This window comes from Mirounga leonina, unplaced genomic scaffold (genome assembly GCF_011800145.1).
Source record: "Mirounga leonina isolate KUSES-001 unplaced genomic scaffold, KU_Mleo_1.0 Mir_150, whole genome shotgun sequence".
In the NCBI taxonomy this organism is placed as follows: Eukaryota; Metazoa; Chordata; class Mammalia; order Carnivora; family Phocidae; genus Mirounga; species Mirounga leonina.
Genome location: NW_023270374.1, coordinates 7,169,389 through 7,194,901, shown reverse-complemented (window position 1 = coordinate 7,194,901; position 25,513 = coordinate 7,169,389). Strand labels below are relative to the sequence as shown.

Genomic DNA, 25,513 nt, shown 5'->3' with positions numbered 1-25,513 from the left:
CAGAGTGAGGGAACCAGGCTCGTTCGTCCGACAGGCATTGACATTCTGAAAACCAAGATGTAGTGGCGCGGGCAACTGAGGCGGATCAGGCGTGCCTTGGCCACCTCAAGCCGACAGAACAAGTAAGGACCGGCTGCGACACGAGGAAGAAGGCCCCTGCCCAAGCCGGGCGCCGTTTTTCCCCTCTTCCCGGTTCGTTGGTTCCCCGACTGGGTATCTGGCGATCCCGAGCGTCTCTCCCCTCAGGGGCCGGGAACTGGGCAGTCATGGCTGAGGTGAAAGTGAAGGTGCAGCCGCCCGACGCGGATCCGGTCGAAATAGAAAACAGGTAAAACCAGTGAGGCTCGCTTCCCGGCTTTGGAGCCCCCCGCAGGCGGCCGGACGTTTGGGCAGCCGGACCTCTTCTCCCGGGACCCTCGGTAGATACCCGCGCGCGCAGGAAGGAGACTGGGGATTTGGAACCCCTCTCCCATCCCTGGAACGTAGATTTCTTAAGAAGTTCCGAACGAGTTTGACAGTTTGTAACTTTCTGTATCTCCCCTTGCCCCGGTGCTGTTCTGAAAGTTGTGATGATGTGCTTCCTTCCTGCATTAAGGTGATCTACGCCCAGAGAGGACTCGGCGTTTTTTCCGTAGTACTTGTAGCTACATATTCTCATCCAGGATCGCTCTTGTCGCTAAGGGAATTCTCTAGACAGAACATTTGGGCGAAGTTAGGATGCAGTTTGTGGTTTTTGAAGAGACATTAAGCCAAATGGTTTCTGTGCAGTACTTAAGTCAAGATTTTAGGTCACATAAAGCCTCTCCTAATTTTAAGTTCGCTATCCGTGCACTATTTTTAGTTCATCACATAGTTTTAGAAGACCTTAACTTTCTCAGACTTAGGAAAACACGTATGATGATCCTATGACAAAGGTGGATATTTGGTCTTATTTTTGTTTGGTAGAGATAATTCCAAAAGCAAGCCCCAGTTATGGTGACTTGTCATAACAAATTTTGCCTTCCTACTGGAAGTGTCTGATTTACCTCCTCCTTGCAGACTTATGGCTGCCCAACGCACTGAATATTTATTTTGTCATACTTGTTCCATCTGAGAACATTGAAGCCTCAGCTTTAATATTTTTTTCTGTGTTTTCATTTGACTTTTGTTCTAATTTAAAGTTCATATTAGTGAGAAAAAGAAACAGTCCTCTTAAGTAATAGTAATAATGTAAACATGTACTTTATTTTGCCCAATGTCTAACATGCTTTGATTCAGAACCATCATAGAAACCCAGATTATTTGATTTTAGCATAGGGCACTTGGGTGGCTCAGTAGATTAAGCGTCCAACTCTTGATTTCAGCTCAGATCATGATCTCAGGGTTGCGAGATTGAGCCCCACATTGGGCTCCGTGCTGGGTGTGGAACCTGCTTAGGATTCTCTTTCCCTCTCCCTCTGCCCTTCCCTCCTTACTGCTCCCCCCCACTAAACCTCCCACTAAAAACAAACAGATTATCTGCCAAATGTGAATAAGGCACAATTTCTTTCTTTTTTTTTTTTTTTTAAGACTTGGAACCTTAAATGGAATTTTTTTTAGCATTTTTTTTATTATCATGTTGTTAATCACCATACATTACACCATTAGGTTTTTTTTTTTTAAGATTTTATTTATTTATTTGACAGAGAGATAGAGAGAGAGAACAAGTAGGCAGAGAGGCAGGCAGAGGGAGAGGGAGAAGCAGGCTCCCTGATGCGGGGCTCATGGGATCATGACCTGAGCCGAAGGCAGCCGCTTAACCGACTGAGCCACCCAGGCGCCCCTACATCATTAGTTTTTGATGTAGTGTTCCATGATTCATTGTTTGCATTTAACACCCAGTGCTCCATTCAATACGTGCCCTCTTTAATACCCATCACCAGGCTAACCCATCCTCCCACTCTCCTCCCCTCTAGAACCCTCAGTTTGTTTCTCAGAGTCCTAGTCTTTCATGGTTTATCTCCCCCTCCAATTTCCCCCCCCCTTCATTTTTCCCTTCCTACTATCTTCTTTTTTTTAACATATAATGTATTATTTGTTTCAGAGGTACAGGTCTGTGATTCAACAGTCTTACACAATTCACAGCTCTCACCATAGCACATACCCTCCCCAATGTCTATCACCCGGCCACCCCATCCCTCCCACCCCCCACCACTCCAGCAGCCCTCAGTTTGTTTGCTAAGATTAAGAATTCCTCATATCAGTGAGATCATATGATACATGTCCTTCTCTGATTGACTTATTTCGCTCAGCATAATACCCTCCAGTTCCATCCACGTCGTTGCAAATGGCAAGATTTCATTCTAAAGGCACAATTTCAAACTGTTCTGCTTGTATCCTTGCCCCCCCACCTCTTGAAATAGGTAAAAACATGAATAATATTGTTACTGCCTTTCTTCCTAGGATTATAGAATTATGTCACCAGTTCCCTCATGGAATCACAGACCAAGTAATTCAGAATGAAATGCCTCATATAGAAGCCCAGCAGCGGGCAGTGGCCATCAATAGACTGCTGTCCATGGTAAGGCAAATTCAACTAGTTCATGTAATCATTTATGTGCTGTGATTGTCATTACTTCCTAGTATGTGAAACCATTCGAAAGTGTCTTAGGTTAAGACTCCAAGCCAGGAAGCGGCTCAGACTGCCTGAACTGAGGAAAGAAGAAATAATTACACATCATTATACAAGATGAATGAGGGGCACCTGTGTGGTGCAGTCGGTTAAGCATCTGACTCTTGGTTTCCATTCAGGTCATGATCTCTGAGTTTTGGGATCAAGACCCATGTGGGCTCTGTGCTCAGTGGAGAGTCTGCCTGAGATTTTCTCTGTCCCTCTCCCTCTGCCCGCCTCACCCGTGTGCTGCCTCTCTCTCAAATAAATAATTTTTAAAAATGAATAAAATAAATATATTTTGTTTTAACCGTTGTATTTGTTGACCTAATTGTCATCGTGTACACAGGGCACATAGGGCTAGTCTGCTCTCACCTTCTGTTTGCTTCCTGCTGCTGATGTTGGACCATTCTCTATGAAATATGCCCTCTGCCAGCTATCACAGAGTCAGTTCATTAGGGTTTCTCTCCACAATTTCACTTTGAGCATTTCAGGAAGCAGGAATGAGTCCACTAACACTACAATGGGGTTTTTCAATGAAGCCCTTCTACCTGCTTTTACCTCTTCTCTTGTCCTGGGGCCTTAGTGTCATTCTCGTCCACTGTCCAAAAACACCCCACCTTGTGGCACCCCATCCTCTAAGTCTACCTATTTCTCCTTCCATTTCCCCTACATCAAAGATCCCCTGTCTTGGAAGCATTTCACTTTGATCGTAGTAGAAACTGGGAAAAAGATTTCTACACTAAGGACTCATGGAAATTTGAGGACAGGTGAACTTTCTGTTAAACTACTCCCTTCAGCCTTCTAGCTTAATGGCTGGAAAACTTTTTCTATAAAGTGCCAGATAATATGTATTTAGGCTTTGCAGGCCATGTGGTTTCTGTCACAAGTACTCTGCAAGAAAGCCATGGACCGTATATAAATAAACGAGCATGGCTGCATTCTAGTAAAATTTATTTATAAAAACAAGCAGTGGGCCAGATTGCTGACCTCTCTTTTAGTACTCTAAAACAATTGGTGATCTCTAATCAGTTCACCCTGGTGAAGGACTTGGCTCTAGGAGGGATAGTGGAAGGGATGCTGGAAGTTGTGGCAAGGGAAACTGTTTTTGTCCTCTGACTGCCCTTTCAGCCCTTTGCTTTCTGTCTGAAAATCATCCTCAATATCTCCCCCTCTCTTTCTCCACCTCTGCAGCCCCATCCACTGCCAGTCCTGTTGTCTGGAGGATATAAGCGGTGGTGGAGCTATGATGAATTTTAAGGGAATAAGTATTAGTAAATCACAAAGTGTTGCTGATTTTAGCTCTTAAACAGCTCTCAGATTTGCCCCCTCATTTCCATTCCTACTACTCCCGCATGTGTTCAGGTCTTGGCTTTCTCCTGGACTATTAGAGTGTATTCTAACCCGCTCTCCTGGCTCCGTCTGCCTTAGAGAAGGTAGCCTGATCATCTTAAACACAGATCTAGCCAAGTCACTTCTGACCCAGAATCTCAGCACTAGAGATTCAAGTCCAAACTCGTGGCTTTACCACACTGAGCTGCTACCTTCCTCACCTGCCTCATCTGCCACCACTCTGCCTCAAAAGTTAAGTTTCAGGGGAATGGATTGTTTTTGGTTCCCTGCCGCCTCATGCCTCAGGTCCTTTGTCTTCCCTGGTTGGACCGCCCTTCTTCCCTTTCTTCACAGACTAACTCCTCATTATCCTTCAAGACTCAGCTCCGCTTTCTGTCTCCCAGAAAGCCTCCCTGAACCCCAGGTTGGGCCAAAGCTGCTGCTCTGAGCGCCTGTTCTACTCTTTACTTACCTCTATGTTAATGCCAACCAGATAGTTGAAATTAGCTGTGTGATTCTCTTTTAGAATTCATGTTGGTCCCCCGAAACATATATCACAGTACGGGTGTTCAGCAAACATTCATAGGCTGAATTAAACAACCTCCAAATGGAACTTTGTGTTTCAATTTTGCTACTTAGTGGGGTCCGGGGAGGAAGTTATTGCTGTTCATCCATATGTAAACCTGTTTGCAAGGCATGTGTCATCCCAGTCTTAACTCACGGGAATGGGGCCTCTCAGTCATGGGTTCCCCAAACTGCCAGAAGCCCAGTGGTACAGCCACCTGAGTGCTCCAGAGTTCAGACCCGAGGAATTTCCAAATCACATCAGACAAGCTTTACTTTACTTTTGACTTGTTATATAAAACCAAAACTATTGCATCTTTTATTCATTGCTTGATCTTTCTGCCTAACTGTCCATGTAATACAATAAAAATCACACAAATCAGTAAATGTCCTATTAACATTGCAAATTTTATTTGATCATCATGTTATAGAATATTTATGCATGTTAGTCTTTATTTGAACTTTTTATTTATACAAATTATATTTTCATTTTTATGTTTATATTATATATACTTAGTGAATTTGTTTGAATTTGAATGTGGATTTTTATTTATTATTCTAAAGCTGCTGCTTTTTCAGAATTCATTATGCATTGGTCATATAACAAGTCAGAATATAGCATATAGGAAACTGTTAGGTATTTATATTTTGGAAAATGACAAACTAAGAAGCTATGTATGTTTTCAAAAATATATTACATGTGATATGTAGGCAAAAACTTAAGTCTTAAGTGAGGAACTAACAACTGTGCAGGGTAGGATATTTTGGTTTGTGTAAAATTTTTTTAAAAAATTAACATTTGTGATTGATTTGAAATATCTCCAAAATAATTCATTGTTATTTTCTATAAAAAACAAAACAAACTTTAGGGTCAGTTGGATCTCTTAAGGAGCAATACAGGACTTCTGTATAGAATAAAGGATTCTCAGAATGCTGGGTAAGCCCCAATTTTTTATTTTAAGAAATTTTAATTATTACAAATGTAATAAATGTTTTGGGGGGAAATGTCAATATAGAATTGCATAATGTAAACCTGTCCTGCATACCATCCCCACCTCTTATCATGAGTTCCATTTCTCAGAGATAACTGCTCTTAATAATTTGGTATATGTCCTTTCTTTTAGGTATATATATAAATATATAGAAATGATTATATATTTATATACTATATATATAATCTCTTTTCTTTTTTTTCTTTTTTTTCCTTTTTCTTTTTTTTTTTTTTTTTTAACAAAAATGGGATCATGCTATCCATACTGTTTTGCAACTTGTTTTTTTCACTTACTATATCTTGGACATCTTTTCATTCTGGTACATACAGCCCTGTCTCATTCTTTTTAAGGTAAGCTCTTATTTTGGTAAATAAGTCAATGTGATGACCTTGTCTACTAATTCATTAAAGTAGTTACGTAGATTATTAGATTATCCTGTATCTCTTTGCCTTTTTAATTCTATTTTATTCCCCTGCAGTAAAATGAAAGGATCAGATAACCAAGAAAAACTAGTATATCAAATCATAGAGGATGCAGGAAATAAAGGTAAGCATGTGAAGGAAGAACCAGGAAAAAAACATTGTCTTTAGGACCCGAAATAGGGACTGAGCGCTGGCTTCCCAGGGTACAGATCTGTGTATAAAAAATGCTGCCATGTATATTAAAAGGAGAGGAAATAGAAATACATACTGTGCATATGCTTGAAGGACACCCAGGTGTGATGCTGCTGCTGTTAGCTCACAGGAGGCAGGAGCTGGATGGCTGTTGCCCGGGATGGAAAGAAACTTCTGAATTCTGAGCATTGGAATGTACTATTGATTTCAAAATAAATCAGTTAAAACTTAAGGTTTTTTTTTTTTTTTTTTCCAATCCTCACTTTCTAAACTTTGGAGACCTTCATTTCTTCATTTTATCTGTAAATTGTGGATAATACCATCTCTCTGGTTTTTGCAAAAACCAGAGGGATGTCCAGTGCAGTGTGGCGGTGTCCCAACAGAGGTCCCTCAGCAACTTCGGTTTTCTCTATCCCTCTTATAGACCTTTATCTAAATAGCTATTATTACACTTTAGGATCTATTTGACTCCCTGATATTAGTTTCAACAATGTATCAATAATGATATAATTGAAATCATATATCATTCTTATATATATATATTTTTAAAGATTTTATTTATTTATCTGACAGAGAGAGACACAGCGAGAGAGGGAACACAAGCAGGGGGAGTGGGAGAGGGAGAAGCAGGCTTCCCGCCGAGCAGGGAGCCCGACGCGGGGCTCGATCCCAGGACCCCGGGATCATGACCTGAGCCGAAGGCAGACGCTTAACCGACTGAGCCACTCAGGCGCCCCATCATTCTTATATTATTAGGAGTGTAATACTTTAAAAATAGACATATGACAAAAGCCATTCTCTGTTTTTTGTTTTTTTTTTAATTCTTCCTATCTCATTACGCCTCTTTGCTGGGAAGAAAATAAGGTAACATGTTTAATATAAAATTCCACATACAACCCTTCTTTGAAAGAGAAATCCTGGCTTCCTGCACAGGGCTTATGGCTGTGAGAACCTCAATCTTCATTTTTCATCTCCTAAATATAGGGTATAAATAATGGGTATACAGGCACACAGATGCTTACATAAAGAGTTTTTTTTTTTGCTCTCCGTTGACAGTGGTAGCTGACCTTGGCCCAAACTGAAGTTATAATCTAAATACAATCTAAAATAAAAATAATAGGAAACAGAAGTTGGGGTGTAGGAGGGGATGGAAGACACAATGTAAGTTGATTCAGCAACATTCAAGATTTTTCTTCCATTAAAAAGTATCTTTTTCACATGTTTTTAAAAAGGTGCCACACTAGGATTCCAAGAAATTTCTGGTTAGAAGATAAAGCACCTAACTTCTTTATCATTTTGCATACTTTTGTTGTTACCTGAGATTCTTACTCTAAGTCACTGTTTTTCCCATAGCTATGTGCTAGGAATGTATACATATATACATATTTTGCTAGTTTTAGCCTGCGATGTAAGCAGTAGGACTGTAGACACAAATCCTATGGTGTTGAACTCATTTTACTTTACTTTCTTACAGGAATATGGAGCAGAGATATCCGATACAAAAGTAACTTGCCATTAACAGAAATTAACAAAATTCTAAAGAATTTGGAAAGTAAAAAGCTTATCAAAGCTGTTAAGTCTGTGGCAGTGAGTAGTTTTCTCTTTCCTTACCCCAAGTGTTCACTGTATTGTTTTGCTCCAAGTATGTTTCAAGATCTTACTGTTCTTTAAGCTATGTCATGATTTAAAACTACTAGTCAAAAAGATTTTAAAAAATTTAGTCCATATTGTATTGGTTTGGAGACACTGCTTAGATTTATCACTGCCTAATTAACTCTTTGTGTCTCACCCACTCGAAAAGCTAAAACTACTATACTCTTCAGTAAGGAATTTTTGGAATCATGAACATTTTTCCTGGATTTTCAGCATGAAAGATAATTTACTTCATTCTAGCATGTTAGATTATTCATTCAACAAATACCTATTGTGTGTTTGCTCTGTGCCAAGCACTGTTGTGGGTGCTTGGGCTACATTAGTGAACAAGCCAGAGAAAGATCTCTGCCCTGGTAGAGCATCTGTTCCAAGACATGGTGTTTTTCGTCCTCCTCGTCCCATTCCCCCCACCCCATGACCTCCTTCAAGGGTTGCCATTCCAGAGCTGGCTCCATCAGGAACACCAGCTGCTAACCTCACTGACCTAGGCGGAAGAAGACCCGAGATTCCCCTAAACTAAAGTTTGCTTGAATACGGATTTCAGCAAATAAGAATTTGATGTTCATCAGAGATTTTATTTATCAAATGATATTTTTAACTTACCACACCCTTATTTATTTATTTATTTATTTATTTATTTATTTTAAAGATTTTATTTATGTTTCGAGAGAGGAGCATGATCACAGGGAGGGGCAGAGGGGGAAAGAGAGAGAATCTCCAGCAGACTTGGTGCTGAGCGTGGAGCCTGACACAGGGCTCGATCTCACAACCCTGAGATCATGACCTGAGCCAAAATCAATAGCCAGACACTTAACCAACTGTGCCATCCATGCGCCCCCCAGTCCCTAATTTAGAACGTTATCTCCCTTCAGCATTTTTAATGGATGATTTCAAATATATACAAGAGTAGAGAAAATAATACAAGTCCCCACATACCAATCACCCAGTTTCACTTTGCCAATCCTTCTTCTCCATCTTTATTTTTAATAACAGCTTTATTGAGATAATTGACGTGCCATAAAATGCACATGTTTAAAATGTACAATTTGGAAGTTTATAGTATACTCACAGAGTCGCACATCCATCACATTATTCTAATTTTAGGACATTTTCATCACCCCTGAAATGTGACCCCACTAGGAGTCACTCCCCAGCCTCCCTGCCCATAGGCCCTGACAACCACTAATGTAGTTTCTGTCTCTGTAGATTTGCCTTCTCTGGACATTTCGTATAAACAGAATCATACACTATGTGGTCTTTTGGGTCGGGTTTCTTTCATTTACATGATGTTTTCAAAGTTTCAAACTAAAGTATTATTAGATTATAACCCAGACTATAAAATAAATATTCATGAGTCCATACAGATGTAAATGTTTAAATAAATGACAGATCGAGGTGTCTGGGTGGCTCAGTCAGTTAAGCGTCCGACTCTTGATTTCAGCTCAGGTCATAATCTCAGGGTCGTGAGATCAAGCCCCACATCGGACTCCGCACTCAGTGCGGAGTCTGCTTGTCCCTCTCGCCTGCTGCTTGCACTCACTTGCTCTCTCTCCCTCTCAAATAAGTAAATAAATGACAGATCTTCCCATGAGTAGATAGAGGCAGAATAGACAAACCTCCTGTGCAGAAGAATTCCACGTAATTTAGGTGGACACTCCACCCTCAAGGAAGTAGAATGTAACTCCCATTCCTTAAGTGTGGACTGCATAGTGATGTCCTTCCATACATGGAAAGGCTCGGGGGGGGGGGGGGGACGTCAGTTTACAGTGGAGAAAACAGAGAAACACTACCTCAGGCCACATGATCAAGGTTAACCTCAACACTGAGAAGTCATATTGATGGTGATCAGTCATCACTTGGTGACAATCAAGTGCCCTTGACAGGATGTGATGAGAAGGGCACTTTTCTTCCGTGTCCTTTCTCCCGTCTAGTCATGAGAAAAACATCAGACAGATCCCAGTCAAGGGATGTCCTACAGAATACCAGACCAGTAATTCTCAGAACTGGCAAGTTATCAAAAGCAAGGAAAGTCTGAGAATTTGCCAAGGAAACATGACAAGTAAATTTAATGCGGTATCCTGATTAGGTCCTTGGACCAGAAAAAGGATATTAGGGAAAAACTAAGGAAAACCTCAGTGAGGTGTAGACTTTAGTTAATAATGATGTATCAATATTGGTTCATTAATTGTAATAAATGCATCCTACTAATATAAGATATTAAGAGGGGAAACTGAGCACGAGATAAGTGTACCGTCTTTATAATAATTGTGTAAATCTAAAATTGCTCTAAAATATAAAGTTCTGAAGGGTGCCTGGGTGGCTCAGTCAGGTAAGCATCCGACTCTTGATCTCAGCTCAGGTCATGATCTCAGGGTTGTGAGATCGAGCCCGGCATCAGTTCCATGCTGGGTGTGGAACCTGCTTAAGAGTCTCTCTCTCTCTCTACCCACCTCTCTCCCTCCCTGCCCCTCTCCCACCCCTGGCTCCAAAGAAAAAAGTTTTGAGGGTTTTTTCTTAAATTTTTTTTTTTTTAAAGATTTTATTTATTTATTTGACAGAGAGAGAGATAGCGAGAGCAGGAACACAAGCAGGGGGAGTGGGAGAGGGAGAAGCAGGCTTCCCGCTGAGCAGGGAGCCCGATGCGGGGCTCGATCCCAGGACCCTGGGATCATGACCTGAGCGGAAGGCAGATGCTTAACGACTGAGCCACCCAGGCGCCTGAGTTCCCAAGGTTTTTAATAAGTTCAGTAGATAGGTCTATCTCCGCTGTAACACTATTGCTATAAAATTAAAGGGTCCGAAGTATGTCTGTTTCTCTTCCTGAGTATAATTGAGTCTGGATATTTTCTTCTTCCTTTTTTTTTTTTTTTTAAGATTTTATTTATTTGCGAGAGAGAGAATGAGAGACAGAGAGCATGAGAGGGAGGAGGGTCAGATGGAGAAGCAGACTCCCCGCTGAGCAGGGAGCCCGATGCGGGACTTGATCCCGGGACTCCAGGATCATGACCTGAGCCGAAGGCAGTCGCTTAACCAACTGAGCCACCCAGGCGCCCTTCTTCCTTTTTTTTTAAAGGATTTTATTTATTTATTTGACAGAGAGAGACACAGCAAGAGAGGGAACACAAGCAGGGGGAGTGGGAGAGGGAGAAGCAGGCCTCCCGCGGAGCAGGGAGCCCGATGCGGGGCTCGATCCCAGGGCCCTGGGATCATGACCTGAGCTGAAGGCAGACGCTTAACGACTGACCCACCCGGGCGCCCCTTCTTAAATTTTTATTTTATTTTATTTTTTTAAGATTTTATTTATTTATTTGACAGAGAGAGCACAAGCAGGAGGAGCAGCAGAGGGAAAAGGAGAGGCAGGCTCCCCACTGAGCAGGGAGCCCGACCAGGGAGCCCAATGCGGGCTCGATCCCAGGACCCCGGGATCATGACCCAAGCTGAAAGCAGATGCTTAACTGACTGAGCCACCCAGGCACCCCAAGGGTTTTTTTTAAATCTCAGTTTTGGAAGACTTGGTTATCTTTTTTTTTTTTTTCCCAATATAGACTGATTCATTCATTCATTCATTCAGAGTGCGTGGGCACAAGCCGGGGGCTTGATCTCATGACCCTGAGATCCAGAGTCAGATGCTTAACCAGGCACCCCGGAAGACTTGGTTATCTTATAACCACATCTACTATGCATTTTTTCCTAGGCCTCAAAAAAGAAAGTATATATGCTCTATAACGTGCAACCGGACCGGTCTGTGACTGGTGGAGCCTGGTACAGTGACCAGGATTTTGAATCAGAATTTGTAGAGGTGCTTAACCAACAGTGTTTTAAATTCCTACAAACCAAGGTGAGGCATAATTGAGGAAACATCACTGCAGATCTTTTTTTAAAAGTTGCTTCATCAAGAATGTTTAATCTTGTATATCATATTTTATAGGACTTGAAAATATTCAAATCAGTAATTTTTACTTAACAATGTATTCTGCTGTTGATTTCACGCTATATAGTTGTATTCAGAAAACACAGTGTTCTTGCTGAGAGTTATGTTTCTACCCTTATAGGCAGAAACAGCACGGGAAAGCAAACAGAATCCAATGATACAAAGAAATAGTTCATTTGCCTCATCACATGAAGTGTGGAAGTATATCTGTGAATTGGGGATCAGTAAGGTGAGAGCACAGTTTTTAATTTTCATCTTATTTTTTAAAGGTTACTCTTCATCACAGGAATGTAGTTTACAGTATATTCTAAACATAATTGGACCCAGACCCTTTTTTCAGGTGATACCTATGAACATTCTGCAGAACCCACTTTGAGAAAGCACTGTCTTAAGCCATTTAGACAAAGGTGAATGTCATGCCATCAGGCACTGTGGGATCTGTATGTACTCAGCTTGTGATACAGAGTAGCAGAGTAGAGGCCTGGCAGTGCATTGCACTACCAAAATGCAAAAGTCTGTTGACAAGCCCTTGACTTTCTCAGGGACATTTCAACATAGATACCAAATATCAGTCATCACATCCGTTGTCATTTATTGGTATTGTGTTCCTCTTGTAAGTCATGAGTAGTGGTGTCAGTATATGCTTTTGAAGACCTATACATAAAGACACCATGCTGGGTGCTTTTCATCATCAAAAAAGAAACTGAAGTGGCCACTTGGACAAGTCATTTTCATTTCCTAGACCCTAGATCTCTCATTTATAAAAAAAGTAGGCATTTGGACTATTTGATGTCTAAAATAACTTTCTGTTCAAACATTTTATAAATCCCTATCAAATTCTTGCCCCCAAAATGTTAAAAGACTTCTAAATTTTACTGAAGAGGGTGGACAAATAGAAAGTGTCAAATTCAGCATGAGGTTAGAGTTCTGTCCCTAGCATTTCTGTGGTTTATGCTAACCTGGGCTGTTGTTCAACCCATGCTTTTAATGACTCACCAGCATAATGCTTCCCCATTTCACCAAGGAATTGCAGACCCTTTACAGTTTAAAGACTCTCCCAAAGGATGTCTTCTTGTGCTTTTTGTGTCCTTTCTAATGCATCCCCTTTTCAGGTAGAGTTGTCCATGGAGGACATTGAAACGATCTTAAATACACTCATTTATGATGGGAAAGTGGAGATGACTATCATTGCTGCAAAAGAAGGCACAGTTGGCAGTGTAGACGGACACATGAAACTGTACAGAGCAGTCAATCCAATCATCCCACCCACGGGTTTGGTCCGGGCCCCATGTGGACTCTGCCCGGTGAGTTAAAGTGGTTTCACTTCATACCTGACTGCCACCAAGTGCAAATACCACCTAACTTACCAGTAAGCACACTCGTTTTCTGACACTCAGGGTTGACTAACAGCGGCTCAGACCTCTGTGTAACCTTGATGACGGGCCCTTGATGAACAAGTCATTGCTTTATATTCTTTTTTAGAATAACCAGGTTAGGGAAATTTGTGTTTTCTACTCATGGCCCTGAAATGGACAATTTTTAATGATGGCTGATCATTTAACTCTTAAGTAGGGAGGGAAATGAGATTTGCTGAGAACCCACCACAGGCCAGGCATATTCTTGAAGATTTATGGTCTCATGTAATCCTACTTCTGTCCCTTGGAGCTAGCGGTATTATTTCCGCATAAGCATGAAGCTAAGGAAGCTGTAGGGGCTACAGCTTCGAAGTAACAACCAGGACACAAACCCGAACATGTTCTTTCCCCCGCAGTGTGCCCCAGCACTCTTCATCCGGTTCCATGTAGTTCGCGCATGCCAGCTGCGTGCCACAGGCACTGCCTCTGCCCTCAGGGCATTTATATTCTTGGGCCGCTGGTGTAGATTTTATTTCCTTATACCAGCCCTTGTCTATATGCCTAAGCTCTCTGTGTGCTGGTTTCAAGTCCTAGAAAAAACAGCAAGCATATTGGGAATTCTGTTTAGCACCCTTCAAAGAAAGGAATGTAGCTAACATGAAACCTTTGGTTAGTGATGTATGTAGATCTGCTTTCCTGTTATCTGCTGATAGCCTTTGGCCCAGTGGGCAGGTGAGCAGATCATCTTAGTGCTACAGTGAAAGGTTTCTCACTCACTAACTTTATAATCACAAAGCAGGTCTATTATAGCATGTTCTTAAATACAGCCCTAGTCTTTTTTTAAGATTTTATTTATTTGGGGCGCCTGGGTGGCTCAGTCGTTAAGCATCTGCCTTCGGCTCAGGTCATGATCCCAGGGTCCTGGGATCGAGCCCCGCATCGGGCTCCCTGCTTGGCGGGAAGCCTGCTTCTCCCTCTCCACTCCCCCAGCTTGTGTTCCCTCTCTCGCTGTGTGTCTCTCTGTCAAATAAATAAAATCTTTAAAAAAAAAAAAAGATTTTATTTATTTGAGAGAGAGAGAGAGCACAAGTAGGCAGAGTGGCAGGCAGAGGCAGAGGGAGAAGCAGACTCCCTGCTGAGCGGGGAGCCTGACGCGGAACTCGATCCCAGGACCCTGGGATCATGACCTGAGCCGAAGGCAGATGCTTAACAACTGAGCCACCCAGGCGCCCAGCCCTAGTCTCTTTCTTTCTTTTTTTTTTTTTTTTAAAGATTTTATTTATTTATTTGACAGAGAAAGACACAGCGAGAGAGGGAACACAAACGGGGAGTGGGAGAGGGAGAAGCAGACTCCCTGCCGAGCAGGGAGCCCGATGTGGGACTCGATCCCGGGACTCCAGGATCATGACCTGAGCCGAAGGCAGTAGCTTAACCAACTGAGCCACCCAGGCGCCCCAGCCCTAGTCTCTTTCACTTTGAAAATTTTATTTTTATTTATTTTTTAAAGATTTTATTTATTTTTTTTGACAGACAGCGAGAAAGGGAACACAAGCAGGGGGAGGGGGAGAGGGTGCCCCGAAAATTTTATTTTTAAATAGACTTTTTGTTTTGTTTTGTTTTTTAAGATTTATTTGAGAGAGGGGGAGAGAGAGAATAAGTAGTGGTAAGGGGCAGAGAGGGAGAAGCACACTCCCCTTTGAGCAGGGAACCTGCCATGGGGCTTGATCCCAATCCTGGGATCATGACTTGAGCTGAAGGCAGATGCTTAACTAACTGGACCATGCAGGCGCCCTGAAAATTCTATTTTTAATATTGCTTTAAAAAATGGGTCAGGGCACCTGGGTGGCTCAGTTGTTAAGCGTCTGCCTTTGGCTCCGGTCATGATCCCAGGGTCCTGGGATCCAGTCCCGCGTCGGGCTCCTTGCTCTGCGGGAAGCCTGCTTCTCCCTCTCCCACTGCCCCCACTTGTGTTCCCTCTCTCGCTATGTCTCTGTCAAATAAATAAATTCTTTAAAAAAAACCCAAAACAATGGTTGGGTCTTGGATACATTGTTAACAGAAATTTTAGTTGTAGGTGACATTTGAGACCTACAGTGTAATTTTAAAACTCTCATTTGATTGTAAATTTTTTTCTTTTTTAAAGGTTTTTGATGACTGCCATGAAGGTGGTGAGATTTCACCATCTAACTGTATTTATATGACAGAGTGGCTCGAATTTTAATAGAGAACTGGGAACTTTCCTGACATTTTGCAAATGAAGTTACTTTGGGAGCAGATAATTTAACTCATGATGGAACATCAAATTCCCTTGAAAGCAAACTTCACAATAATGGATAGACTTGCTGCTATGAAAAAGTATTTTTTTATCTATGAAGACTAAATTTATATTGGTAGAGTAGCCAACAGAATATGAAGCAGGTAAGGCTAATAGTGAAATCCATCCTTCAATAAATAAAATACTTTGAACTTCAGGAAGACCACCTTCTGAAGCTTTCAAGACTTTTGATGGTTCATGGAAAAAGAAGCCAACAAATCCATATTTGCCATATACTACAGTAATGACTAAAGTTTAAAAATGCCCATTTTAAAGTTATTTATTAAGGTCTTCATTGGAAAATTTTGTATCTGGTTCACTACTGCCATTTGTTTTCTCTTTTCTCAGTGGTTTCATTGAGAAGGAATCAAAAGCGGTGAGGCAGGAATAGCACTTGGAGGCATGAGTGGGGAAGAGAATGGAACATCCCTTTCCACACACTATTCATTCCTTTTTACATCAGAAATATTCTTTCAGAGGATTATGCCTTTGTACTTACCTCAAATGCAAATGATGACTATTGTCAAGGATGTTTTCAGTGCATAAATATGATTATTCTCATCCTAAAGAGAATGTTTTCACTGGTCCTTCTTTGTCAAAGTCTTCCAAGTCTTACTCTGCAGCTCAACTGCCTTATCTGCTAGAATTGCCCCATAATCCATTGCGCTCCATTCACTTTATTGTGAGCAGGGTACCACTCCTCTTATTTTAGATTTGTTTCCGTACTCTCTTAAAAATCATGGTGTAATTGGTCTAAACTAAACAGAAAGCCATTATAATTGTTCTCAGTTCTAATGGTACCTTCAATCCTAGGTAATTTGGTGTATTGTTGCACAGAAGTTAGCTTTTTAGGATCTCAGCTGTTGTATTTTCACTTTGTAGTTCTCCTTAATGATTTCTGTGTCCAGGCCAAAAGCATGAGACCAAAGGAAAGGAATTCAAAGCTAGCTACTACTGAGGCCTGAGTTCAAACACCAGTTTGGATATACTCGAAGTGGTAAACATCAGAAGGGTTATTTTGAGATATATGGGATCAATAAAATAAAATTCAGCTCAGTAACCAAGAACCAGGTGGAGTCTGTGGCCAGCTCTATAGAAATAGAGTTCAATGACACTAGCATTTTGAAACAAAGTATTGGATGTACAGAAGATAGAGCCTGAAACTACACCACCCCCAGCGAGAGCTGGAATAGTAAGAACATTATCTGTCCTCCCTGGGACCTCGCCTATCACAGAGGCACTAGTCTTATTTAATGAAAAAACTGAACTTGGGGGAGAGGTACAAGTGGGGAGAAGGAAGCAGTTCATGACTTTGCATTGTGTCTTGATAGCCAAAGATTCTAAAGCTTACAGTCAGAGGCCACAAAAGTTCCCTGACTCACCAGAATAAAGAGACCCTTTAAATGCTTTTCCCACAGCATGTCTTTCATTCTGAATATTAACTGAAGGAGAAAAGAGACAAAAGTACTGCACCTCTGTTATATAGTTAAATGGATATTTACCTACCAGAAGTAAACTATGACCACAGTTTATGGAGCTGTAGACTCCCGACACCAAAAAATCAAATTGTGAATGAAGTCCTAATCCTTACAGTTGATTTCCATTTAGTACAAGGTATTTTGGTCACCTGAGAATAGATATTCCCTGGAGTCTGTTAGGGCCCTTCTATTCCGCTTAATAATGATCCGTTGGGAGTCAAATAATCATGAGAGACCATGATTCAATGGTTTAAATGGATAGTTTATGTGGGATTCTTCCATAAAACTCCTCTGAGCTTGGTTTGGTGAGGAGTAAATTTTATGGAGCCATGATTTTTATGGTGATCAACTGAGTAAACAAGTCAAACAAGTAATTTCAAGTTGAGTGACTTTTACTTTGAACCATTATTATTACATGGTGGGTAAGGGGAGAATAAAAATACATGTCCTAGGACGCTTGCTGTCCCCCAAACTTTTGATGACAGTATTCCATATCTGCTGTTCAATAAGGTAGCTGCTAGTCACTTGTGGCTGTTAAGACTTGAAATGTGGCTAGTGTGAATGAAGAACTGAATTTTAATTTTATAGCTACCTGTGGTTACTGGCTACCATATTGGATAGCACAACTCAACAGTCATAGGTCTAGATTAATTATAGGAATGAAGAATATCAAAATTAATTATTTCTCAATTGTATAGGTTTGTTGCTTTTCTGTGGAAGAAGAGGACAACAAAATATTATTAACTGTTATTTGTATAAGTTTGTAATTTTTTGACAAAGGACTTCAGAAAACAAGACTGAGAGTAAGTAGAGCAATGACTAATTCCAAATCAAAAAGAATCAAATTTTGGTTATAGGCTTGATCAAATCATTGCTAAACAACCTCTTTAAGAAAATTATTATTCAATTGATTTATTGAATTTGCTTTTCACTAACGTGTCAAATGAGTTGTTTTAAATCTTAATTTTTTTATTTATAAAAGTAATACATGTTCACTATAATAAACTCAAATAATACCCAGGTGTACAAAATAAGAAGGAGACTCCCACCACACCATATTCTAAAATTCCTATTCCCCAAAGAAATTGCCATTAAAAGTTGAGAGTCTTTATCTTTTTTCTTTGAGCACATTTAGAAACCAAGACTTTTCTGGTTAAAATGATGGCTTTGAATCTCCTTTAGACATAAACAGGGAATTCACATCTTTGCAGCAAACATCAGGTTCTGCAACATCAAGTATGAAGTCACTGGAAGTTGTTTGAGGCAATACTTAGGGATCATAATAGCCAAAAAATGTTGGGAAATAAAAGCATTTTTTTGAGGGAATATGATCAGAAAAGAAATCATGGAATGAGGCTTAAAAGAGAGGCAAAGGACCATGGAAGTTAAAAGGTAGAATTCTTTACAGAACAAAATTTGAGGTATGGAAAGATTCTTTTAAAAAATACTTAAGATTTTGTAACAAAATCCAAATTGTTCCCATGATTGCATCCTTTGACATTATGTTCATTTCTCAGGCTTCATAGAGAATCATTTAAAGCACCTGGCTAAGTTAATCCTAATGGCAGAGGTCACAAATGGGTGGCTTGGACTTTGTGTGTCTTGCACTGTTTGTAAATTTTTTTTTTAACTGTCGTTGCCAACTTACATCATCCATATGTACATGTATTGGACACAACTCATATACATATGAACTGTATATACAAACATAAATATAGTCCCTAAATATAAAAACCACTGCATGAAATTTTTTCCTTGAAAAATCAGAAAATTGGCAACACTTTGCCCCCTTCCCACATGGCAACAATTTAGACAGGACATGAGTTCCCCATGTTACCCTAATCCCCACCACTCTGGTCTAGCACAGATCTGGTTGGCTATGCTCATGTATATATGTCCAGGCTGGGCTTACAGTCCCTGTCTGACCTGACAGACCCCTGACTCAGATCCATGAAGGACCAGGGCAGGGTGTCAAAGATGGGAGGCCCTAGTCTAGGTTTAATGTCCTGGGCCAGCTCAAAATAGCTAGTGGTTTGAGCTCTAAGCCAGCACTCTGGACCTTTAGTCGTGTTTTCTTTCCCCCCAAAATAACAAAAGGTTCATTTCAAAGAGGAGTACCACTCTTACAACCTACACGAAACTACTTCATTTTAACCTGGACTGGGAATCAGGAAACCTGGATTCCATTTCTGCTTATTCACTTTGGACAGATAAAGGTAGTTAAGCTCTCCTTATGTCCTGACTCAAATGGGAAAAATACTGCTTTAGTTCATAGCAGTTTGCGAGATACAGATCCTATGGAAAATGGAAATGCTGTTTGTAACTTAGTTTGAACATTGAACTTCTGTTTTTTTCAGAACTTAATTTGACCTGTTTTATGTGTCCACTAATATGATCACAGATAATTTTTATCTATTAATAACCTGATAATTGCTCTACCCCTATACCGGAATGCAAAATAGCAGAAATCCCATCCTGTCTATGCTGGCACTTTCAGCATAGACTTTATCACACTAATCAGTTCATGAAACTCCGTGTTCTGAAAGTGGCCACGGTCACTGAATTTGTACAATTTGGCTTCCAACCTATCAGCCACTTCTTGTTGTTCTTTCCAGGGAAGGAAAGGATCATCAGTGGAGCCAAACTGCACAATATGAGCGCAGTTGGCTTTGATCTTCTCCCACTGCCAGGGACGATTGAAGTATCCTATGGGAAAAAATATATATATAATCTATTACCACCCATGGATAATTTCCCTTCTAGCCATTGTAAAATATCTAGCAGAGATACAAAGAATCAGAGCCTAAGTGTTAGAAGTCCTTTAGTTTTCAAATCTGTAGAGCTTGATACCATAACCATTTGGAAAGGGGGAGTACATGGCTCATAAAGTTAGGGTTCAGTGCATTAGAAAGTGGTCTATCCACTCTCAAAGGGCCTAATTTATATCTAAAGAAGGGCAGTAAATGTTTCTCAAATGCTACTAGAGGTTTTTTTTAGCCTATCCAAAAGCCAGTGCTGTTTAACCTGAACAAACATCCCTGTGACTAGAGCAAGGGCTTTTCTGTACTGGTTTCTGCCTTCAAACTTACCACTGGCCCGCTCATTTTCATCCCCCAAGTCGGAGGTGTATGCAGACACTAACACGATAGCATATACTTGGTGTGTTTCTGCATACCTGGAGAAAGAGAAATGACGTCAGCTAATACTTAATGTTAAATCTGCCAAAAAGTCAAAACAAAACCCTGAAAACTCATTTGATTTAGCTTACAGAAAGCAGGTGCTATCAACTGTCGAGTTTAGCAAGAAAAATAGGAAGGAAACTGCAGAACTACAAGCCCAGTGGTTAATGGCTTACCCTTGGCCATTTGATGAGTTTCTACTGATTTTTCAAGGTAGTCCAAACCTCTTTGGTAATCCTTTCCAAAAAAACATAAAAAGTGTAATCATTCTCTTTGATGTGCCTATTAACCTACCTTCAGTATGCATCAGCATTGCTTTGTTGGTTAACCTGCAGATTCAGTCCCAGAGCATCTGATTCAGAGGGTTGGTACAAGGCCCAGGAATCTGCATTTTAAGACATGACACCTCCCCCAACCCAGATGACAAATACAAGTGATCTGTGAACCATATTAAGAAATTCTGTACCACGATGGAAATGTACTTCTTTTTGCCACACGCTCTACATTGCATTGTAGTACTTGTTTGTGTCGTGTTATATCTATCTTCCCCAATAAACCTCAGCTCCTTAAGGGCAGGTGTGAGTCTTCTTGATCTTTGTGACCCTGGTGTCCCGTACAGTGCCTGGCAAGCAGACACTCAGCTAACTATTTGCATGAAGTTCCCTCACTCAGCAAAGACTAGGCTAGGGAAAGATGTGGGGTAGTAATAGTTTCCAGAGGCCTTGGTGCCAGGAAAGATTTAGGGTTGGTATTTTGTTTTCAGGCGAAACTTTTTGCCCAACCATTTGTTTTGAAAAATGTCAAACTTACAGAAAAGTTAGAAGAACAAGAAGCACCTAGATTTATTCATTTTACCACATTTCACACCTAAACATGTCAACATGTATCGCCTAAGAACAAGGTTGTCTCTTATATATATCTCCACAGTGCCATTATTACAGCTAGTACATTTAACACGGAGATGGTAATACTATCTGTATTCATTTTTCCCCAGTTTTACCAAAAATGTTCTTTAAAACTGCTTTTCAATCCTAGATCAGTCAAAGATCACTGCATTTTGTTTTCATGACTCTCTAGTCACTTTTAAATTTTTTGTTTTAAATGACATTGACATTTTTTCCAGAGTTTAAGCCAGTTGTCCTGTACATCATCTCCTAAACTGAATTTGGCTGTTTTCCTCATGATTAGACAGAGGTTAAACATTTTTGGCAAGAATACTGCATAGGCAATGTGTCTGTCCCACTCCATCACATCAGAGACACACAATGCCAGTTTCCCTTTATTGGTGAGATTAAGTGTGATTACTAAGGTGACAGCTATCAGATATCCACTGTAAAGACACAATTGTCCCCTTTGTGATTAGTAAGTAATCTGTGGGGTGGTCCTCTGTGACTAAATCAGTATCCTGTTCCCCTACAATCTCATACCCCATAGTTTTGGCATCAACTTTCTCCTTGCCTACCTTAACTTTAGAAGTTAATTTTTAGAAGGTTGCGGACAATCCTGCAGTAAGTTTCAGGGATCTTTAAAAGAAGGCACACCTTTAATAGCCAATGGCCTGAGAAAAATTCAGTTGGCCTTGAGTTGGTATAGATTTCAGCATAAAGGGATTCCTTCATTTTCCAGACAACCCCTAACAGCTTATAAACACTAGGGCTGTACAGAAATTCTGCAGCTCCACACTGGGAAGCATTATCTCATAGCTCTGGTGTGGCAGAAAGATTATGGAATCTGGCAAAGTTCTCTGACATGCGATTCATATGGCATCCTGAGCAACTGCTTGGGAGAAGGGGCTACACAAAAACTATATTCCTTTGTCATCCAGCTTAGCAAATATGGAAGAAACCCAACCTTAATATGCTTACTCAATCAGCTAAATCCTATCCTCTAGGCCTCATAAGCCTAAAGGGAGGGACATGATGTTCTAACCGAGAGCATCAGGGAAGCGCCATGAATCCTAAGGACTGGGGGAGTTGCAGGGTGGGGTAACAGTCTCCACCCTCCAACAAATATTTACTGAGCACCTACCATATTCCAGACACTCTTCTAGGCACTGAGGTTTCAGTGTCAGAATGAACAAAGTCCCACCCTCACGGAGCTTACATTTCTATTGGCCAGAGATAAGAAATAAACAGGACATCAGGTGGTGAAAAGTGCTATAGATAAAAAGGGGGATACCAAGATACAAAGGGGATATGAGCCAGTGGGGTGAAGTTGCTGTTTCATTTGAAGTGACTAGAGAAGGCCTTAGTGGAAAGAGACATTCGAGGAGAGACTTAGAGAAAGCCATGCAAGTATCTAGGAACAAGTATTCCAGGTAGAACAGTGGCAAGCGCAAGCCTAAGGCAGGTGCATACTTGGCATGTTCAAGGAACTGCAATGAGGTCTGCAAACCAGCTGGAGCCCACATGGGGGGAGAATTCAGCAAGGATCGCACCTCATGGCTGCAATGGCCCCAGAACTGTGGCCTATGATGACAGTCTTCTCATCACAGTGCAGCTCCATCTCCATGAAGGGCAGCCAGATGCTCTCTTGAGCTGTAACTAAGGTTCAGGGTAAAGAAAGAGTGTCATTTGATAGGGACAGTCTTATAGTCTAATGCTGTCCCACCTTTCTAACCGATGACTACTCAGCACTTCTCAATTTAAGAACTGCAGGACCAAATGGGAGATGGGACTGTTTTAATAGAGCCAACGATTTATGTATTGCTGTTTGAAAGACTCAAATCCATAGTTTTGGCCCATCTATCTATCTGGTTTTGCTTTCATCTTTCACCATGTTCTCATAAGAAAATACCGGGGAAATAATAAAAATACAACTCTAAAGTTTTAATGTAAACTTTCAAACTTAAGAAAAAAACTCTAGGTGACATTCTCAAATTCATATGCATATATATTCTTTCTTTCCAAAGAAGAATTTCCTGACACAAGTCACAGGCACAGTCAGAACAAAAGTGGCAATGTTACATTTTGAAATATTCTGATCTCCTATAGGTGCTGTAAAGTTTTATCATATCTCTGTCTCACATGAAATACCCATAAATTTTGCCTGAAAATAATGTTGACTTCTAGAAGGGAAAATCTAGTTGCTTGCAAAGTTGAAAATTAAATTTTACCAAGCCCAGGTGCTTTTCTTTTCTTTTTTTTTTTTTTTTAAAGATTTTATTTATTTATTTGACAGAGACACAGTGAGAGAGGGAACACAAGCAAGGGGAGTGGGGGAGGGAGAAGCAGGCTTCCGGCCGAGCAGGGAGCCTGATGTGGGACTCAATCCCAGGATCCTGGGATCATGACCTGAGCTGAAGGCAGACGCTTAATGACTGAGCCACCCAGGCGCCCGCCCAGGTGCTTTTCTTGATCCTTATTAGAATTTTCTAGAATGTTTTTTGGTTTACACCCTTTTCCCCAAACTACTTGCCATCGTTCATTCTTAGGTATATATTCCCTTTGGCTTCTCTACTATGATATTCTTGTTCTCTACCAGGAAAATGGCGAGATCAAAACCCCAAAGATGAGACTATTTAAAAACACGTTTAAAACTTACTTGGGTCAGGCATGTTTTTAGCCAAACACTGGAAACCAGGTATCTAAGATATGAGGGGAAAAAAAAGCTATAATAAAGAGCTTAATTACAACTAATACCTTGCTAATAAGAAATGAAACACCTGGTATGATCTTTATCAATTCAATAAGTATTTGCTTATATTATGAAATGAAGTGGGTTAAGTGCCATATGAACAGACAATCCCTCCTGATAAACTCCATCTGTCTGTAGTTCTATATCCAGCCAGCTCTGTAGGCATCTATATACAGAGACCTGAATCCTCATTTGTACATCTCTGTTTATTGCTGTAGGCATATATCTACAGAGGTATCATGAATGAATGCAATTCTAGACAAACTGACCTGTAGTCAAACAGACTGTGCACCAGGGGTTAGGTAAAACATGGTACAGAAACATGGTACAGAAAGTTGGAGATCCCACCGTCTTGGGCAGCTTCAGCCCTGATCTTTTTGGATTGTAGCTCTGGCCTTGGTTTTCAGCCACAACCCTGGAACTTTATTCTAGAAACATACTCTAGAGCTCTAGAGGATGGAAATCCAGGAAGCGGTCCTATTGCCTGGTTATGGAAGAGGTTAAAAAAAAATCAAGATGCACAAGACAACTACAGCTGGTCACCATTTTTATAAAGCTCATAAAGAAGCCAAATTAAACTATATATTGTTCAAAGTATACACACATGGTTGCAAAAATACGTTCATTTTTAAAACGGTTGGAGCAAATGAAAAAATTTTCAGGATGGTAGGGAAATGGGATGGGGGGAAGGTACATGTGGCTTCGAAGGTATTGTTAATGTTGCAGATTTTAGTTTGGTAATGGAGCCTCAGGTTTTCATTACATTGTACTTCATAATTTACATATATGTTACATCTAGCTTTTTTACATATTAAATATTAAGCAGGGAGCAGAAAAGGAAGATGTACAATTATCTGGGAAGTCCCAAATCTGAACCAGCACCAGATGCAGGGAGACCGACGGGGCTCTAGGAGGTGGTGCCTTGTACCCTAACGACTGAGCCCTCAGGGAAGTCTTCCAGGCAGTTCTACCCACCAAAATTCCGACCACTAGTTCTAGTGTTTGAGACAGGGCAGCGGGGAGAGGAATGAAAACACACTGGGCTATACTAAAGGGGGTGTGCTGAGGTGGGGTAGGGGCTGGTGAGCACACGTTCAAACTTCAGTCCTCAGTCCCCTCCATCCCCTCCAGCTCCAAGCTGACTTCCCAGCGCAGCCGCTCGTGTCTCTTACCTGCTCCAGCCTTTTCTTCACCCAGCCGTACCAGCCGTGCGTGGCCACATCCCCGCTTCCGTTCCCGGGAACAATAACTGCCTTGCTTGGGGAAGCCATGAGCGCAGAGGATCCAGTGTCCCCCAGCAGCCGAACCTGTAGTACCGGGAGCTCCAGACTGCATCCGCCGAGGAGCCTGCACCGTGGCATTCTGGGAATTGTAGTTCTGGGGCGCCGGCGGTCCTTACCGCACAAGGTGGCCAAAGCAAACCTGGGAGTTTCCATCATATGTGAACCACCTTTCACTTGCCTTTTACTAGCGTTCTCGTCCCCTCCCCACCTTATTTAGGACAGGCTGTGACATGCCCAGAATATGTTCTCTCTTTACTACAATTACGATGTATTTCTATAGGAAACTGTTTTTAGTTCCAAATATACAGAAATCACCTATTTATAGTTGAGGACTCCTGTTATTCTTATTACTTTTCCTTCTGATTTCAAAACAGTTGTTAGTAAAATAGTTACTGTCAGCCCTGGTTGTTATTTTTCATTGCTTCAAATGCTGTCCTCTTAAAAGGTATCCCCATTGGTGTAGGGCACGTGAATAACATACTTAAACCAATTTAGAGACTGGGGAAACTGAGGTAGCAATGAAGTGGTTTACCACCTGTTATAATACTGCAGT

At 41.0% G+C, this 25,513-nt stretch overlaps 2 protein-coding genes across 5 annotated transcripts; one reads left to right on the top strand and one right to left on the bottom strand.

Moving 5' to 3' along the window:
• The first annotated feature begins 140 nt into the window (after positions 1-140).
• POLR3F (RNA polymerase III subunit F) lies at positions 141-20,616 on the top strand. Of its 4 annotated transcripts, XM_035005783.1 has the most exons (11): positions 141-328; positions 2,422-2,539; positions 5,395-5,462; positions 5,847-5,867; positions 5,996-6,063; positions 7,606-7,718; positions 11,479-11,622; positions 11,837-11,944; positions 12,828-13,019; positions 15,214-17,665; positions 20,377-20,616. In XM_035005783.1, the coding sequence occupies exons 1-10, from the start codon at positions 267-269 to the stop codon at positions 15,289-15,291; spliced, it is 972 nt and encodes a 323-aa protein (XP_034861674.1). In that variant the 5' UTR covers positions 141-266; the 3' UTR covers positions 15,292-17,665; positions 20,377-20,616. The 4 variants fall into 4 exon arrangements, with proteins under 4 accessions (XP_034861674.1, XP_034861675.1, XP_034861676.1 ...); XM_035005784.1 differs by lacking the exons at positions 5,847-5,867; positions 20,377-20,616 and having other exon boundaries at positions 15,214-16,106; XM_035005785.1 differs by lacking the exons at positions 11,479-11,622; positions 20,377-20,616 and having other exon boundaries at positions 15,214-16,106.
• RBBP9 (RB binding protein 9, serine hydrolase) lies at positions 18,561-25,021 on the bottom strand. The gene is made up of 5 exons (XM_035005787.1): positions 24,850-25,021; positions 23,585-23,627; positions 22,479-22,584; positions 19,952-20,037; positions 18,561-19,568 (listed from the first exon to the last, which is right to left on the bottom strand). Exons 1-5 carry the CDS (start codon positions 24,946-24,948, stop codon positions 19,342-19,344), a joined length of 561 nt encoding a protein of 186 aa, XP_034861678.1. The 5' UTR covers positions 24,949-25,021; the 3' UTR covers positions 18,561-19,341.
• Between the last annotated feature and the right edge of the window lie 492 nt (positions 25,022-25,513).

Excerpts from the sequence above, each read along its gene's own strand:
- POLR3F (XM_035005783.1), top strand. The coding sequence starts at position 267 with ATGGCTGAGGTGAAAGTGAAGGTGCAGCCGCCCGACGCGGATCCGGTC. Across the intron at positions 5,868-5,995 it reads CCTGTCTCATTCTTTTTAAG|TAAAATGAAAGGATCAGATA; the intron begins GTAAGCTCTTAT and ends ATTCCCCTGCAG. Across the intron at positions 13,020-15,213 it reads CCCCATGTGGACTCTGCCCG|GTTTTTGATGACTGCCATGA; the intron begins GTGAGTTAAAGT and ends TCTTTTTTAAAG.
- RBBP9 (XM_035005787.1), bottom strand. The coding sequence starts at position 24,948 with ATGGCTTCCCCAAGCAAGGCAGTTATTGTTCCCGGGAACGGAAGCGGG. Across the intron at positions 22,585-23,584 it reads TAAAAACATGCCTGACCCAA|TTACAGCTCAAGAGAGCATC; the intron begins GTAAGTTTTAAA and ends CCTGAACCTTAG. Across the intron at positions 20,038-22,478 it reads GGGGCCATTGCAGCCATGAG|GTATGCAGAAACACACCAAG; the intron begins GTGCGATCCTTG and ends CTCTTTCTCCAG.